General features: G+C 37.6%; 1 protein-coding gene across 1 annotated transcript in view; it reads right to left on the reverse strand.

The window, feature by feature from the left end:
* Positions 1-1,441: 1,441 nt before the first annotated feature.
* The window catches only part of RP2 (RP2 activator of ARL3 GTPase), a 44,311-nt gene continuing 26,781 nt past the window's right edge, over positions 1,442-18,971 (reverse strand). Inside the window, exons 4-5 of the mRNA XM_003917623.5 lie at positions 5,843-5,928; positions 1,442-4,092 (exon numbers count right to left, since the gene is read on the reverse strand). Coding sequence (XP_003917672.3) covers positions 4,009-4,092; positions 5,843-5,928 — 170 coding nt within the window. The 3' untranslated portion in view covers positions 1,442-4,008. The remainder of the gene's footprint in view (positions 4,093-5,842; positions 5,929-18,971) is intronic.

Genomic DNA, 18,971 nt, shown 5'->3' on the forward strand with positions numbered 1-18,971 from the left:
GCGAAGATCATGCCATTGCACTCCAGCGTGGGCAACAAGGGTGAAACTCCATCTCAGAAAAAAAAAAAAAATTATCCAATAATCCAGGCTGTCACTACTTAAAGAGTTATCCAATAAAAAAATTTTTTTGTTATTGTTTTATGCATGTTTTTTCTTAGTGCTCCAAATGCTGCAAGTGTACATACAGAACCTTTATAAAAATGATAAATGTTATTTTAAAAACTAATCAATCTGCAGTTGTTTCAGTCCTTCTGATTTATGGGCTAGGAGAGGGAGAAGTTGGGTACAAAAGACTGGAAAATTTGTAATTTTAAAATAAGGTCCATTTGTATAAACCTGAAAGTGTATCCCTATTTTTGTTAAATATGGAAGAGAAAAATACCTAATCTTACTATCCATTCATAATAAAATTCAAAGTAAAATTCCTTTAAACAAAAGAAGCATTATATTGGAAATTCCTCAGATTAAAATAGGTTTTCTACTTCCTTCACATTGCTCCAGCGTCTTACACACACACACACACACACACACACACACACACAGCTCACAGCTCATATCTCATTAACATAAAATGTAGATTAGAGCATTTTACATTTAATATTTAAAAAATTACGTCAAGTTTTGGCACATGTATGAGTAAATGCATGTTATAGAGTGCTCTTAGTGGTAAGTCATTTTATCAGTCCATTTCAGGTTGCTATAAAAGAATGTCTGAGACTGGGTAATTTATCAAGAAAAGAGGTTCTGGGCCGGGCAAGGTGGCTCATGCCTGTAATCCCAGCACTTTGGGAGGCCAAGGCGGGTGGATCACTGGAGGTCAGGAGTTCGGGACCAGCCTGGCCAACATGGCGAAACCCCGTCTCTACTAAAAATTCAAAAATTAGTCGGGCATGGTGGCATGTGCCTGTGGAAGCATGTGCCTGTGGAGGCTGAGGAAGAAGAATCGTTTGAACCTGGGAGGCGGAGGTTGCAGTGAGCCGAGATCACGCCACTGCACTCCAGCCTAGGTGACAGAGGGAGACTCGGTCTCAAAAAAATAAATAAAAGAAAAAAAGAGGTTCTGTAGGCTCTCTTAAAGAAAAGAGGTTCTTTGTAAAGAAAAGGGGTTCTGTAGGCTGAGAGGTTCAAGGGCATGGCTCTGGCTTCTGGTGAAGGCTTTTGTGCTACATCACAAAATTGTGAAGAAGGTTAATGGGGAAGTGGACATTAGCAAACAGAAGGAAACCCTGAGGGCTTTATAACCCTGCTTTATAACAACTCACTCTCATGGGAGCTAATCCAGTCTCTCTAGAGACAGGACCAAGCCATTCAGGAGGGATTGGGCTGCATAATTCAAACACCTCCCACTAGGCCCCATCTCCCAACACTGCCACACTGGGGATCAAATTTCAACATGAGCTTTGGTGGGGACAAACAGACCATATCCAAACCATTGCAGTCATTTTCATTTTAACATTTATTACAAATCACATTTTATAAACTAGGTAAATTACATATAAAAGCTAGACATAAATATAAAGAAGCAAAACAAAAACAGCAGTACTATTAATGCAAGAGAAATAAGCTAATATAATATTTAAACATAAAATTACCAATTTTTCCTTGTTAATAATTTTTAATAAATTCAAAAGCTATTCAGAAATGAAATGTAATACATTCTGATTACTATCGAATGTTAGAATTATAGAAATAACCACCATAGCACTACTTATTTTTTAAAATCGTTTCAAACATTCAGAAGCCAAATGACTGTCCTTAAAGACAAATTAAATGGGTAAAAGGTCTTATCTAACTGAAGAATACAAAATTTTAAGCTTTGGTTAATAGATAGTAAGTTTAGTGGAAAATTTTAAATTAACATCTCCCTTATATGTTATATTCCTGAGTTGTTGTTGCTCAAATATCATAAAGAACTCAGTTTATAGCTTTATATAACATTGCATTTTATTTTTGAAAAACAAAAAGTATTGTTATTATTTTAAATGTGAATAATGGTGTTTAATAAATATCATCATGGCCAGGCGCAGCAGCTCACACCTGTAATCCCAGCACTTTGTGAGGCTGAGGTGGGCGGATCACCTGAGGTCAGGAGTTCGAGACCAGCCTGACCAACATGGAGAAACCCCATCTCAACTAAAAATACAAAAATTAGCCAGGCATAGTGGCACATGCCTGTATTCCCAGCTACTCAGGAGGCTGAGGCAGGAGAATAGCTTGAACCCAGGAGGCAGATGTTGTGGTGAACCGAGATCACGCCATTGCACTCCAGCCTGGGCAACAAGAGTGAAACTCCATCTCAAAATAATAATAATAATAATCATAACAGGATGGAGTCCCTTTAATTTAGCTTAACTAAGGGAAAAACTAATGCCCTCTGACCACTATTTGCAAAGATCATTTGTAAATTGTGATCAAAATTATATTAAATCTGTCACCAACTTTTATTTGCACCTTATGAAATCATATTGATTTTGTAGTATTGAATGCCCTTATAAAAGAATTGAAATGATGCAGTGCTAATGGTTAGCACAAGGCCACGCACAGGGTGAGCGCTCAATATTACTAATTAATTTAAAGTGAAAATCTTTTAATGTATTATTTTTGCACCTTAACATGCAATTCAATGTAGTAGTTATTAACCCAAAAATATCCAAAAACATTTTAAACATGAAAATACATTTTAGTAACAATCATAGGAATGTTTATAAGTGGTTATTTGCAGTCTTTGTTTTATCAAAATAGAATTAAATTTCAGATTCCTTTTAAAAATAGGCCTATGAAAGCTGATTTCATAATAGCTGCTATATGTGATGCGGATGGCAGATTCAGCGCCTTCTCACAAGTTCAACCTATTGACACCTCCTGAACCAATTACTTTAGATTACAACATACCGCTTAAAACAGTTTCCCCTGAAGACTGAATCCGTGCATCTGAGGACTGGGTCCAAGAATGTGGATTTTTAAACAAGTAGCTCTCCTCTGCTTCCTAGTAAATTATTATGATCAGGTAGATTTGGGAAACAGTGCTTTAAAGCAACCAAAATAATTTTATCATACTTGAACATTACTTGATATGAATGGCATATCTAATGAAAAACTAAATGTATCAAGCTTTTTAATAATCTGCATAGCTTATCATCATGCCTATTTCTTACCTAAAAGTCACAAGGTTTTGTTCTAATTCTCTTGATAGCCCGCAAGAGCTAATACAAGTTACCACCTTTTTAAAAACTGCTGGTGATTGGGCTTCTATAGTTTTAGTATTGCATATACCTTTTCTTACCAGGAAGCAGAAGAGTCATATAGCAGTTGCGTTAAAAAACTAAACAATGTGGAATTTATTCAAATAATCATACTACTTACAAAGTAGTCTTTAAATAGCTATACCAACATCTGTTAGTAGAGTTACTTGCCAAGCTGGTTATCAAATGCCTATTTCTTTAAAAAATTCAATTTACAAAGTCTCATGTCAACTCTATGTACAAAATCTCATTTGCCATATAATGCAACTAGGAAGCAATTATATAACTGGATATGTGTACATAAAAATGTGCATAGGTTCATTCTAATTCATCAACTAGTAACAAATCCCTCTAAATTGAAAAAGGTAAAATAAGCAATGAAATGTAGTCTTAAAAAAAAAGTATCATGGAGCACTGAGGAAAGTTTACATTATTAGAGATTTGAAAGAACATTTAAATAGGATTAAAATAATAAACTGTTAGCTACTTCTATTTTCTAATAAGAATATCATATGTGGAGAAGCAAAACTGCAAGCTTATTAAAGTGGGTTAAATAGCTTTTAAGCTGATTAAAACTACTTAATTTAAAATGAATTATTTTTGAACCTCAAGTAAATGATGTAATAGTCAACAATTTATTAAAAAATAAACTTTAACAGTTTTAGCATTAGTAAAAACCATTGCTAATACACAAAAGTATATTATCAAATTCTATATTCACAAGTTGGGAAAGGCTTAATACCAAGTCCTGGTTCCACATTGCACTTCATATTCCGATCTGTATATCAGCAAAGTTGTAGAAGCTGTCTACATCTCCAGATGCCGTCTCCTTGCTTTCTGATACAAACATCTATTTTAAATAGAAAATTAAAAAAAAAAAAATAAGTACCAAGTACTTCAGAATGCCAAAGCCCATGTTCTCCACGGAACAAAGTCCCAAGCTAATTATTCAAAAGAAGTTCAAGTACATCATTTATAATGACAATATTTAATCTGTAGATTTTCTTTAGAATTCATGTAATACGGTTTGAATAGCTATAATGTAAATTAAGCTCTTTTGGAAGCACTTATATAATTAAGGTCTCTGCTTTCATAATCTTGAGTTGTATTTTATTACATCTGGACTTTTACAACACTCAATATTCTGAAAGCTACTGAATAAGAGTCACTTAAAAAAATCCTTGTTTCTTCTGTTTTCTAATAATAATCTCAGTAGTCTGAGCAGCAAAACTTGAGATTATCCCTTTCAAAGCTGCTAAAGATATATTACTATTTTTTATTTTATTTTAATTTAATTTAATTTTATTTTTGAGACAGAGTTTTGCTCTGTTGCCCAGGCTGGAGTGCAGTGGCTCACTGCAGCTAGACTTCTGGACTCAAGTGATTCTCCTGCCTCAGCCTCCCAAGTAAGTGGGACTACAGGTGTGCACCACCACACCTAGTTAGTTGTTTTGTTTGTTTGTTTGTTTGTTTTACTTTTTGTAGAGTCTCACTATGTTGCCCAGACTGGTCTTGAACTCCTGGGCTCAAGCAGTCTTCCTGCTTCAGCCTCCCAAAGTGCTGGGATTACAGGTGTGAGCCACCACACCCAGCCTACTATTTTGAAATAAGCTATTTGCTAAACATCAATGAAGCAATACTCAATAAAACCCTTCTAAAGTAGCTTTTACAAATGTCAGCAAGGAATTAGAGCAGATGGGGGTTCTATTCTAGCTTTATCATAAACTAGCGTATGATGCTGACAATTTAATAAACCTCTGTGGGCTCAGTAACTACACCTGTAAAATGAGAAAGCTGGATTAGATAATCTCTAAATCATTCAGCTCTAAAAGTCCAAATTATAACCATTTTATCTCTCAGTTTCCTTTTCTATTCAATCTGGTATTTTCCCTCTCCCTTAGTACTACTGTGAGGATAAAATGAGATCAAAGACAAAGTACTTTAATTTTTGTAAATGCAAGGAATCATAAGCCAAATCAGATGGCAAAACCAAAATGTCCTCCAAGGTATTTATCAAAAAGTAGTCAATTATGGATTTGCTAATGTAATCTATGTTTGGTTTTAAATTTATTTATGTCTGAAATTCTTAGATACAGCAACTTCATCAATATATTTAGAAAATGCCTACATGTGATGATTTCTATATATACCTGAAGTTCAATTTTTGGTGAAGCATTACTGAATCAAGTAAAAATGAACCCTGGGCAACAGGATCATCCATCTAAAGACTATAATCTTAGAAATAAAATATTTTCAACGTATCAGTATTTTTAAAAATGCAAAGACTTGAAAAGACATTTGATGAGACTTTTTACTTTAGAAACTTATATACTATAGAAGGTTTTTAATAAATAGATTCTTATTTTTAAATTATTTTAAACAATTAAAGTTTTAGTTTGGCAAGAAAAAAAATCACAGCTTAGTTCCCAATTATTTATGAAAGGTTCTAAAAATCATGATCTGTTTTTAAAAAAAACACACACACAAAACAAAAATTCCAAGCAACATTAGGGACAAAAGTATTAAAGTATTATTTGACTGTAAGGAACAGGAGATGAAATGAAAGGTTAGATTGAAATACAGTCAATAAAATCTTGTACCTTGGTCCCATTGAATATCTCGTTTACAATAAGTTGACATCCTTCTACAGCACCATCTCCATTAAACTCCAAGGCAATAACAGGACCTATAAGCAAACCCAAGAAACATTTTCTTAACACAAATACAAATATATTCTAAATTTAATCTTTTTATCCTTCCCTGAAGAATCTCCAGCATCTTCTTTGAGGGTGAAAGGGAAGGAAGATGAAAGCAGACAGATGGGACATATCACCTCAGCTGCTTCTTCCTACGCTAATCATAAAACAAATTAACACAGTCTCATAACAAGTAGCTTCAGTACTATTATAGGACTAGTGTCACATTTTTAAAGTGTTGTAAATAGTCTGGCTTTTCTGGTTCTCATTCTTCTATAAAAACCACAGAAATTCTACTCATTTAGGAGTATAAAAATAGTTGATAAAATAGCAAATAAGATCAAAAGCAATCCAAGTCAACATAAGTAGGTTTTGCCAGGCAGCCAGCCTTGCTTCCAACTCTCCTACTTACCAGCCAAGTTCTAGGCCACCAATAATGAAGCTAAACCAAATAAGAATTGAGGTCAGGCACCAAAAAGTAATGACTATCTGAAAGTATTTTCCTTGAGTGTGTGTCTTCAAAGCTACATTCTAGAAACATAGACAAAGTTTTTATTTTTTAATCCTTTTAATATAATATTTGTGCCTCCTTTCTCATACATTAATTTGAAAACATTAAAAACCTCCTACAGTGATGGAAAAGTCTTGATCTCCAGGAAATTACAAATGTATTGAAAGAAGACATAAACCCATTAAGCAAATACAAACCAACATAGAACAAAGTACTAAGTAATGAAATACTAGAGTGAATGAATATGAAACATTAAATTGAATGTAACTGTGTGCTGCAGTACAAGGTACAAGAATGAGAAAGAAAAGATTACACTACATTGGGCATCAAGATAACTGAAGGCTTGTAATTTTTTTTTTCCTTGAAGGCTTGTGATATAATACAGGCAACAAATACACATAAGGCAGGATATAGTGGTCCCTAGGTATCTGCATAGGATTGGTTCCATTGGTTGCTCAAATCCCTTATATATTAATAAAATGGTATAGTATTTGCATATAATTTATGCACATCCTCCTGTATACTTCATTACAAATTTATTAAAAATTTTTTTAGAGAGATAGTCTCACGGCTGGGCACGGTGGTTCATGCCTGTAATCCTAGCATTTTGGGAAGCCAAGGCAGGAGGATCACAAGCCCTGGAGTTCAAGACCAGCCTAGGCAACAAAGCAAGACCCCATCTCTACAAAAAATAAAAAAATTAGCTGGGTGCAGGGTTGCAGGCCTGTAGTCCCAGCTACTCGAGAGACTGAGATGGAAAGATCACTTGAGCCCAGGAGTTTGAGGTTACAGCAAGCCATGATCACACCACTGCACTCTAGCCTGGACAACAGAGTGAGACCATGTCTCCAAAACAAACAAACAAACAAAAAGATATGGGGTCTCACTATGTTGCTCAGTCTGGTCTCAAACTCCTGGCCTCAAGCAATCCTCTTGCCTTCACCCCTGGCCAGGAGTTCAAGAACACATTGTAATAAAATATCTAACCTTGCAAAAGAAAAGCTTAAAATCTTAATTTTTAATTTAGAAATATCAATGTAAACTCATGATCTTTTCCTTTTTAAAAATACATAGTTTCCAGCTATGTCCACTGAAAAAGCTTAAAAGAAATGACAACCCCGTAATACACAGCACCTAACATGTATTTCTAAATATCATTCCCCACTAAAAATAACTAATCTTAGAAAAATAGATGATTCCATGTCTAGGGCAAGAAATGGATTAAGATCAATGTGGAATATTTTCTTCAGCCAAAAAGTAAAGAAGCTATCAAAGGCCAGTGGGGTTATATCAAAAGGAGACAGAAGCCAGCCTGAAGGAGCTCCCAATGGCCAAAGATGAGACATAGTGAGACAAAAGGAATAATGACTTTAACTTATTAAAATGTATTAATATATAAAAAGTCATGAGTTCATAACGATACTTAGAGAGATCCTCCTTACTACCAGATGTTTTTAAGGAAAATAAAAAAAGAAGAGAGAAACAAAATTCACTGTATACCAATGGCGGTTGCTAGGGCACCAATTCACTACTCTGAAAATTGATGCTTATTTTTCTCTTTATTTATTCTGCTTTTCTGACATAAAGCATATTTCAAGTTAACCAAACAGCTCTGATATACAAGGAGTTGTTAACATCTGTTAATAAATGCAGAGGTAGTGACAAGATTAGAAAGTAAGTTTGCCAAAAGAAAAGAAAAGAAAAGAAAATACAGAAAACAGTCATTTTGCAACACCTATTAAAATAATTGGTTCAGGCAACAATCATCAATGGTTTTAGCATCCACAGAGAAGACTGCAGGAAACTCTACAATAAAAAGATAACGTTGTCACCGTGTAAACCCAACCATTAAATCTTAGTATCCCTAAAAGTACAACAATCAAACATTATGTGCCTTCTCAATTAATGCAATAGGAAACGGTACCATCTATGTGTTCCTGGCAAAAAAAAAAAAAAAAAAAAAAATTAAAATTAAAAAATAGCTAAACCTGAATGTAAACAAGGCTTTGATCTAACTTCTAATCTACAAGAAATATGGAGGAACGAATTAAACAACCTCATGAATACTATAAGATAATTGACTAAGCTTCTTTCCCAAGACAAAGGCAAGAAATAAGTAGAGGGGGAGCACCTGTTTTTGATTAAGAGTGATAGACGATAAAAAAAAAAAAAACAAATACAGTAAGTGGGTCTATTTTAGATCTGGATCACAACCGTAAAAACACAAAGAATTATTTTAGTAAGTAGGTAAATTTGCATATGGACTGAGCATTAGAGGATATTAAGGAATTACTGTTAATTCTGTTAGATGTGATAATGCACTGTAGTTAAAAAAACATTTTTAAGATAATGAAATATTTAGGGATGAAATGACAGGATGAATCAATTTGATTAAAATGTTTTAGCAAACAATGAGTTTTTTTTAAGTATGGCAAGAAGTTGATGAAACTGGGTGATGGGTACACATGGGGGTCACTGTACTCTCTACTTTTAGTACATTCAGAAATTTGCAAAGAGAGTTTTAAAAGTACTTTAAACCTAATAAATATTGAACTAAAAAGAAAAAGTTGATAATAAATGTAGGGTTTCCAGTTTTGCAAGGTAGAAAGTTGAATTAAGGTAGAATATGGTTTCATCACTACAAGGAAATACTGTGTGTGTGTGTATTTCAGTTAGACATTTATTATTAAAAGTTACAGTCTTTCTATAAAGAACATGTAATCTAGAATTTAGAAATAAAATCTTGGTAGAATTACTCAGGTATAAAACTTGATTGATATTCTTTGACTAGAATATGATAAATTCCAATAAATGACCTAATAATTTTCCAACAAAAAAGTGGACAAATGCATTCGTTTTGATTAACGTGTGGATAATCTTAAATTTAAAAAGACTAAATGTTTGTCTTATATGCTTGACATAGATTTGCAACTCAGTAGTATATGGTGTTCCTGGAACACAACTGAAGACCTGGTATGTAGAGGAAATATGAGGGGTGGTGCTAGAAGACAGACATCTGTGGAATGATTCACATCCTCTCAAGTTAGGAGGATGGAGGCCTGCTTCATTAAGAAGCTCAGGGTCGGGTGGGGGTGGGGAAAAGAACAACATGGGGAACTGTCAGGGGAATCCCCTTATTTCTGTTTTGCATATGAAGAATCCTAGAGCAGCCAGGTGAGGCTCTCTAGTTTAATAAAAATCCTGGGAAGAGTCTGAAGACTATTCATAAGTGTTAATAGGGATTTTTATCAGCTTATTTTGGTTGCAGTTTCCAATTTTTAAAAATGTTTAGGCAATCTTTTCCACCTTTCCAAATCCTAATTATTGTAGCTTCATTAGTGTTGAACCAATGCTTTCGCATGTCTCAATTCTTTGTTTATGCATTCTTTTCATATGTATTAAACGAACAAAAACCCTTAAAAACCTACAATGTTGACAATGCACTTACTAAGCACTACTAAATATTTTATTTTATTTTATTTTATATTTTATTTTATTTTATTTTATTTTATTTTAATTATTTTTTGAGACGGAGTCTCGCGCTGTCGCCCAGGCTGGAGTGCAGTGGCCGGATCTCAGCTCACTGCAAGCTCCGCCTCCCGGGTTTGCGCCATTCTCCTGCCTCAGCCTCCCAAGTAGCTGGGACTACAGGCACCCGCCACTTCGCCCGGCTATTTTTTGTATTTTTTAGTAGAGACGGGGTTTCACTGTGTTAGCCAGGATGGTCTCGATCTCCTGACCTCGTGATCCGCCCATCTCAGCCTCCCAAAGTAAATTTTTTAAAAATTAAAATGTTGACAATGCACTTGTTAAACACTACTATTTGTCCCTCTATCTAATGATGATGCCAATTACTGTGATTATTTCTAACTGAACTATGAGGTCATCAAGGATTACTGGTCATGTTTTTAGTGTTTTAATATGAACATCTTATTCAGATAGTTCGTGGTAGCTTTAGATCTAAATATTTCAGCTGTCATGAAAAATTGTGAGACTCTGAAGCAGACAAAAAGGATTTCTGGATGTCTTATCTAGTGAACCCTTCTGAGTTATCTAACATGACCTTGGAACAAGCCACTATGTCTCAATTAGATTACTGCAACAGCCTCCTAGCTGGTCTCTTTGCTTCCCCATTAAAGCAACCAGTGACAGGATTTACATTTTAAAAGGACCATGACATTCCTCTGCTCTAAAACTGCCTATAAAGTATGATCTATATTTTTATTTTTAATTGCTCTAAAAATAAGTGACAGTTCAGGCCAGGCACAGTGGCTCACCCCTGTATTCCTAGCACTTTGAGAGGCTGAGGCAGGCAGATTGCTTTAGCCCAGGAGTTCAAGACCAGCCTAGGCAACATGGCAAAGCCCCATCTCTACAAAAAAATACAAAAATTAGCCAGGCGTAGTAGCGCATGTCTGTAGTCCCAGCTACTCGGGAGACTGAGGTAGGAGAATCATGTTAGCTGTGGAGGTTGAGGCTGCAGTGAGCCGAGATCAAGCCACTGCACTCCAGCCTGGGCATCAAAGTGAGATCCTGTCTCAAAAACAAACAAACACACACACAAACAAAAAAACAGTTCAAAGCAATAACATTAACAATGTATTAGGTGTTTATAGCATATACAACAGTAATATATTACAATAATGACACAGGGATGAGAAAGAAGAATTAAGAATATAATGTTATCAGGTCCTTAGATGACAGGTGAAGTTGTGTAATATTAGAAGGTAGACTCAAATTATTTAAAAATATTTGCTGTAAAACCCAACATAACCATTAAGTAAGTTTTTGAAGAAGAGGTATAAATATAAGTCAATAAAGGAAATTAAGTGGAATTATAAAATTGCTAAAAAGAAAAAGAGGTAATAAGAAAAAAAGAACAAATGAAGTAGAAATCAGCTAGCAAGATGAGAGATTTTGATCCAACTGTATCAATAATCCCTTTCAATGTGAATGGTCTAAATATGGCAGTTAAAAGAGACTGACAGACTGGATTAAAAAGCAAAAACCAACTACATGCTGTCTACAAAAACTCATTTTAAATATACAGCCTTGATAAGCTAAAAGAAAAGAGATAAATCTTTACAATGAAACACTAACCAAATGAAAGCTAGAGTAGCTATATTAATTTGAGATGAAGTAGATTTCAGAACAAGGAAAACTATTAGAGATAAAGGAAGACATCAGAGTCGGACATGGTGACTTGTGTCTGTAATCCCAGCTACTCAGGGGGCCTAGGTGGGAGGATTACTTGGGCCCTAGGAGTTTGAGGCTGCAGTGAGCTATGACTGCACCACTGTACCCCAGACTGCGTGACAGAGCAAGAACCCCTCTCTTAAAAAAAAAATGAGGGACATCACATAATAATGAAAGATTCTCCAAGAAGATATAACAATCCTAAATGTGTATGCACATAATAACAGAGCTTCAAAATACATGAGACAAAACCTGACAGGATCTGAAAAGAGAACAGACAAATCCACAATTACAGTTGGAGACTTCAACACTCCTCTCTCATTGATTTATAGAACAAGTAGGCAGAAAATCAGCAAGGATACAAATAACCTGAATAGCACTATCAACCAACTTGACCTAGTGGACATTTATAGAAAATTCAACCAAGCAACAGCAGATTACACATTCTTCTCAGATGCACATAGACTATTCACCAAGATAAGCCATATTGTGCCATAAAACACATTTTAATAAAGAAAACAGAAATCATACAAATGCGCATTCTTGGACCATAACAGGATTTAGAAATCAATAATAGAAATATACTTGGACAGTCCCCAAATGTTTGGAAATTAAACAATTATACTTCTAAATAATCTGTGGATCACTAAAAAATATTTTTAACTAAATCAGGGGTCAACATACTTTTTCTGTAAAGGGCCAGACAGGAAATATTTCAGGCTTTGTGTATCATAACATAATAGATAAAAGGATGAGTGGCCAGGTGCAGTGGCTTATGCCTGTAATCCCAGCACTTCGGGAGGCTGAGCGGGCAGATCACCTGATGTCAGGAGTTTGAGACTAGCCTGGCCAACATGGTGAAACCCCATCTCTACTGAAAATACAAAACTTAGCTGGGCGTTGTGGCAGGCACCTGTAATCCCAGCTACTCGGGAGACTGAGGCAGGAGAATCGCTTGAACCCGGGAGGCGGAGGTTGCTGTGAGCCGAGATCATGCCACTGCACTCCAGCCTGGGTGACAAGAGCAAAACTCCATCTCAAAAAAAAAAGAAAGAAAAAAAAAGAATGAGTGTGGCTGTGCTCCAATAAGACTTCATTTATTAAAGCGCGCAGTGGGCCATATTTTGCCAAACTCTGAATTAAATAAAAATGAAAATACAACATATCAAAATTTGTGAGATGCACCTAAAGCAGTGCTTAAAGGAAAAATTGTAACGTTGAATAACAAATATAGTCAATCCTCATTATATGCAGATCCCTTCATTTCAAATTTACCTACTTGCTAAAATTCATTTGTAACTCCCCAAATCAATGCTTGCAGTGCTTTCATGGTTATTTGTGGACATGCACAGTGGCAAAAAATTTGCATTGCCTGACGTGTGTGCTCCCAGCTGAGGTTGAACAAGGTGACACTCCGCCTTTTTGTTTCAGCTATTGTACTATAAGAAAGTGTCCTTTGTGAAGTCTAGGTAGTGCCATATTTTTCACATTTTTGTGCTTTTTGTTGGTGATTTTGCCTGTTTAAAATATCCCCTAGGTCAGGCACAGTGGCTCATGCCTGTAATCCCAGCACTTTGGGAGGTTGAGGAGGGAGGATTGCTTGAGGCCAGGTGTTCGAGATCAGCCTGGGTAACACGGCAAGACCCCAACTCTACAATATTGTTTAAAGAAAAATAGCTGGGGGCTGGGTGTGGTGGCACACGCCTGTAATCCCAGCACTTTGGGAGTCTGAGTTGGGTGGATCACCAGAGCCCAGGAGTTCAAGACCAGCCTGGGCAACAAAGCAAGACTTTGTCTCCTTTATGTTAAAAAAAAAAAAAAATAGCTGGGCATGGTAGAGTGCACCTGTAGTCCTAGCTCCTTGGGAGTCTGAGGTGGGAGGATCACCTGAGCCCATGAGTTTGAGGTTACAGCGAGCTACGGTCACACCACTGCACTCTAGCCTGGGTGACAGAGCAAGACCCTGTCTCCAATAAAATAAAACAGCCCCCAAACGCAGTGCTGAAGTGCTATCTAATGGCTCCTAAACTGAGGAAGGCTGTGCTGTGCCTCGGGAGACAATGTGTTAGATAAGCTTTTCTCCAGCATGAGTTCTAGTGCTGTTGGCTGTGAGTTCAATGTTAATGAATCAACAGTATATACTAAATAATGTATCTTTAAACAGAAACACACATTAAACAAAGTTATGTCCTGGGCCAGGCACGGTGGCTCACACCTATAATCCCAGCACTTTGGGAGGCCGAGGCGGGCGGATCACCTGAGGTCAGGAGTTCGAGACCAGCCTGACCAACATGGAGAAACCCCGTCTCTACTAAAAATACAAAATTAGCCGGGCAAGGTGGTGCATGCCTGTAATCTCAGCTACTCGGGAGGCTGAGGCAGGAGAATCACCTGAACCCAGGAGGCCGGGGTTGCGGTGAGCCGAGATCATGCCATTGCACTCCAGCCTGGGCAATAAGAGCAAAACTCCGCCTTAAAAAAAAAAAAAAAAAGTATGTATGAAAACCTACAACTGACGGCTGGGCATGGTGGCTCACGCCTGTAATTCTAGCACTTTGGGGGGCTGAGGCGGGCGGATCACCTGAGGTCAGGAGTTTGAGAACAGCCTGACCAACATCAGGAAACCCTGTCTCCACTAAAAATACAAAATTAGCTGGGCATGGTGGTGCATGCCTGTAATCCCAGTTACTCGGGAGGCTGAGGCAGGAGAATCACTGCCTCAGCCTCCCAAAGTGCTGGGACTACAGGAGGGAGGGAGGGAGGGAGAGAGACAGACAGACAGAGAGAGAGAGAGAACTTACAACTGATATAAATCCTTTTAAAATTTTAATTTAATTTTTTTTAAGAGATGGGGGTCTCATTTTGTACAGACTGGTCTTGAACTCTTGGCTTCAAGCAATCTTCCTGCCTTGGCCTCCCAAATTGCTGGGATAACAGGCATGAGCAACTGTGCCTAGACCTGCAATCATTTTTTTTTTTTTTTTTGTTGTTGTTGTTGTTTTGAGACAGGATCTCCTTAGGTCACTCCCCACCAGGCTGGAGTGCAGTGGTGTGATCTCAGCTAACTGCAACCTCTGCCTCCCAGGCTCAAGTGATCCTCCCACCTCAGTCTCCCAAGTAGCTGGGACCACAGGCACACACCATCATACACCCAGCTAATTTTTGTACTTTTTTGTAGAGATGAGGCTTTGCCTTGTTGCCCACGCTGGTCTCGAATTCCTGGGCTCAAGTGATCCACCTGCCTCGGCCTCCCAAAGTGCTGGGACTACAGGCATGAGCCACTGCACCCAGCCACTGACATCATTCTTTTTTTTTTTTTTTTTTTTTTGAGATGGAGTATTGCCCTGTCTCCTAGGCTGGAGTGCAGTGGCGCGATCTTGGCTCACTGCAACCTCCACCTCCTGGGCTCAAGTGATTCTCCTGCCTCAGCCTCCCGAGTAGCTGGGATTACAGGCAAGTGCCACCACGCCCAGCTAATTTTTTGTATTTTTAGTAGAGATGGGGTTTCACCATGTTGGCCAGGCTGGTCTCAAACTCCTGGCCTCAAGTGATCCACCCACCTCGGCCTCCCAAAGTGCTGGGATTACAGGCATGAGCCACCGCGCCCAGCCTCCTTACATCATTCCTAATGGTGAGACTGAACACTTACAGAATAGTGATGGAGGGCATCTTTGCCTCGCTCCTGAGATCAGCCTCCAGAGTAGCTGGGGCAACAGGCGCGTGACACCATGCTCGGCTCATTTTTTTTTTCCTTTTTGTAGAGACAAAGTCTCATTATGTTGCCTAGGCTGGTTTTGAACTCCTGGGCTCAAGCAATCCTCCTGCCTCGGCCTCCCAAAGTGTTGGGATTACAGGCATGAGCCACCACGCCTGGCCTATCTTGACAACTTTCCTGTGAATCTAAAATTATTCCAAAATTTAAAGTTGATTTAAAAAACACAATGAGATACCATGACACACCTATTAGAAAACTGACAATACTAAATGCTAGCACATTACCCAAGTGATTTTAAAAGTTATGTACACTCAAAAACCTAAACACAATGCAGGTTCCTCAAAAAACTAAAAATAGAACTACAACATGATCCAGCAATTCCACAACTAGGTACAGATCCAAAAGAAAGGAAATTAATATGTCAAAGAGATATTTGCACTCATGATCACTGCAGCACTATTCACAACTGTCAAAATATGAAACTGGCCCATCAACAGATAAATAGATAAAGAAAATGTGTTACATTTATACAATGGAATATTATTAAGTCATAAAAAGAATGAAATCCTGTCATTTGCAACAACATGGGTGGAACTAGGGACCATTAGGTTAAGTGAAATAAGCCAAGCACAGAAAGACAAATATCACATGCTCTCACTCATATGTGGGGGCTAAAAAAGTGGATCACGTGAAGATAGAGAGTAGATCGGTGGTTATCAGAGGCTGGAAAAGGGGACGGTGGGGTGAGAGGGAATGTGGAGAAAAAAAGAGAATGTAAATGTATTTATTACCACTGAACTGTATACTTATAAATGGCAAAGATGGTAAATTATGTATGTATATTTTACCTCAATTAAAAAAACACACAAATGTTTATAGTGTCTTTATTCATAATTGGCAAAAACTGGAAACAAGCAGGATGTCCAATAATGGAATGGAAAAACAAACTGGTACATCAATACAAGGAATACTATTCAGCAATAAAAAGGAACAAGTTAGCTGGGAGCGGTGGCTCATGCCCGTAATCCCAACACTTTGGGAGGCTGAGGCGGGTGGATTGCCTGAGGTCAGGACTTCGAGACCAGCCTGGCCAGCATGGTGAAACCCCATCTCTACTAAAAATACAAAAATTAGTTGGGTGTGGTGGCAGGCACCTGTAATCCCAGCTACTTGGGAAGCTGAGGCAGGAGACTCGCTTGAACCCAGGAGGCGGAGGTTGCAGTGAGCCAAGATTGCACCATTGCACTCCAGCCTGGGCAACAGAGCGAGACGCTTTGTCAGAAAAAAGAAAAAAAAAAAGGAACAAGTTATCGAGTCACCTAGCAAGAAGGCTGAATCACAAATGCATTTTAATAAATGAAGCCAGACTCAAAAGGCTACATATTGTATGATTCCATTTATGGGACACTCTGGAAAAGACAAAATCATAAGGATAGGAGACAAATCAGTTGCCAGGAGTTGTGGTTGACTGACTAAAGGGGCCACACAAGGGAAATTTTTAGGGAGAACTGTTTTCTATGGTACTGGGGTGATAAACAGGGTGGTGGACTTAATGCACTCATCAAAACTCATGCCAAATGAATGTTACTGTATGCAAATTTTAAAAAATTAACCAAGATGTCATGGTATCCAAGGATGGAATGCAGCTTGTGACAAATGAATCTAACAGTATTATAAATGTGTGCCAATACTTCAATGAAGGGGATAAGGGAAAAAGGAGCTGACCTCAGGACTTTGGAAAACTGTTTTGAGTGGCTACTGTAAGGCTAAAGACAAGACTATACAATACCAACTGCACTCTAGTTGGTAAATAAGTTTCTCACAGGGGTATGGGTTAGTAATTCTAAAACTATATTATATTTATACTAGGGTTAAACAAATAAGTGAATAAAATGTACATAATGAAAGCCAGGTTTCTCACTTTCAGAGTAAGAAGTCGCAAAAAAGCAAGGGAAGGGATGCTAGAATGAACCCTGTGGTGCTGGATTAGGGTCAGAGGTATTTTAATAGATAGATAGATACAGGATTATAGATGTGTGTGTATATACAGGTTAATAGTCATACATGTACTTTTTACCTTTGTCTGTTGAAAAGGCCTAGAACCAGTGGTATTCCATTAGCAAAGGACACACCTAGCACCCAGATCTTGGCTTCTAACTATCATTCTAGAATAAAAGAAACCAGGGTTCCTTAGAGAAATGGTTGATACTAGTTCTGGAGCAAGGAAAAATACAGGATGAGCCTGGAGCATCTTGTAGGGCCAGAAAGTAAGGAAGTGTTCAAAATTCAAAAGGATGGGGCATGTCAAAGGGACAAAAAAGCCAACCTAAAAGAGCTCCAGATGGTTAAAACCAGAACAATTTGATAGTATTGGATTATAACTTAAAGAATAAAATACACACCCATGAGAAATAAATGACTGAATAAATGGGAAGAAGGGACAAATTTTTCTTTTTTTTTTCTCTTTCTTTTTTTTTGAGACAGAGTCTCACTCTGTCACCCAGGCTGGAGTGCAGTGGCATGATCTCAGCTCGCTGCAACCTCCACCTCCCAGGTTCAAACGATTCTCCTGCCTCAGCCTCCCGAGTAGCTGGGACTATGGGTGTGTGCCACCATGTCCAGCTAATTTATCTATTTTTAGTAGAGATGGGATCTCACCATGTTGGCCAGGATGGTCTTGACCTCTTGACCTCGTGATCCTCCTGCCTCGGCCTCCCAAAGTGCTGGGATTATAGGCGTGAGCCACCACGCCCAGTCAGGACAAATCTTTCTTACAGAATTCCAAATAATGTATGTGGATATTCCTGTCTCCCGATGTTAGAGCTTAATTCTCCTCTCCTTGATTGTGTGTTGATCTTAGTGACTCATTTTCAAGTGGAAAGGGAAACATGGAAACTTTACAGCAGAGAAATCTGGCAGATACCACCTCATATTGACATCATGTGCCCTGTGATGTCATGGATGAGAAGGGCACTTCCTCTTCCTAAAAACCTATAACCCTAGTCTAACCAGAGGAAAATGTCAGATAAACATAAATTGAGGAACATTCTACAAAATAATTCACCGCTACTATTCAAAAGTTTCAAGATTATGAGAAACAAGGAAAAACTGAAGAAATGTCACATCTGTCACAGGAAATTAAGGAGACATAGCAACAAAAAGCAATGTGGGATCTTGGACTGAATTCTGGAACTGAAAAAGGACATAAGTTGAAAAACTGGTAAAATTTGAATAAAGTCTGTAGTTTAAGTTAGCATTTTACCAATGTAAATTTCTTAGCTTTGACAAATGTACTATGGTTATGTTAACATTTAGGGAAGCTGGGTAAGGGATATACAGAAACTTTCTGTACTATCTTTGCAATTTTTCTGTAAACCTAAAATCATTCCAATATAAAAAGTTTATTTCAAAAAAGCCCACAAATGTCCAGTAGCATCTCATCTCACTCAGACTAGTATAGAAGCCAAAGTCTCTACAGTGGCCTACAAGGCCCTACATTATCTGACTCTCTCTCTACTACTTCTCGGACTTCATCTACTATGTTTGTTGAATAACTGAATGAATTATTCCCTAAAACAAAATAACCCAAGTCTGACTAATCTGGAGAACTA

The sequence above is a fragment of the Papio anubis genome, chromosome X (genome assembly GCF_008728515.1).
Source record: "Papio anubis isolate 15944 chromosome X, Panubis1.0, whole genome shotgun sequence".
Taxonomy (NCBI): domain Eukaryota; kingdom Metazoa; phylum Chordata; class Mammalia; order Primates; family Cercopithecidae; genus Papio; species Papio anubis.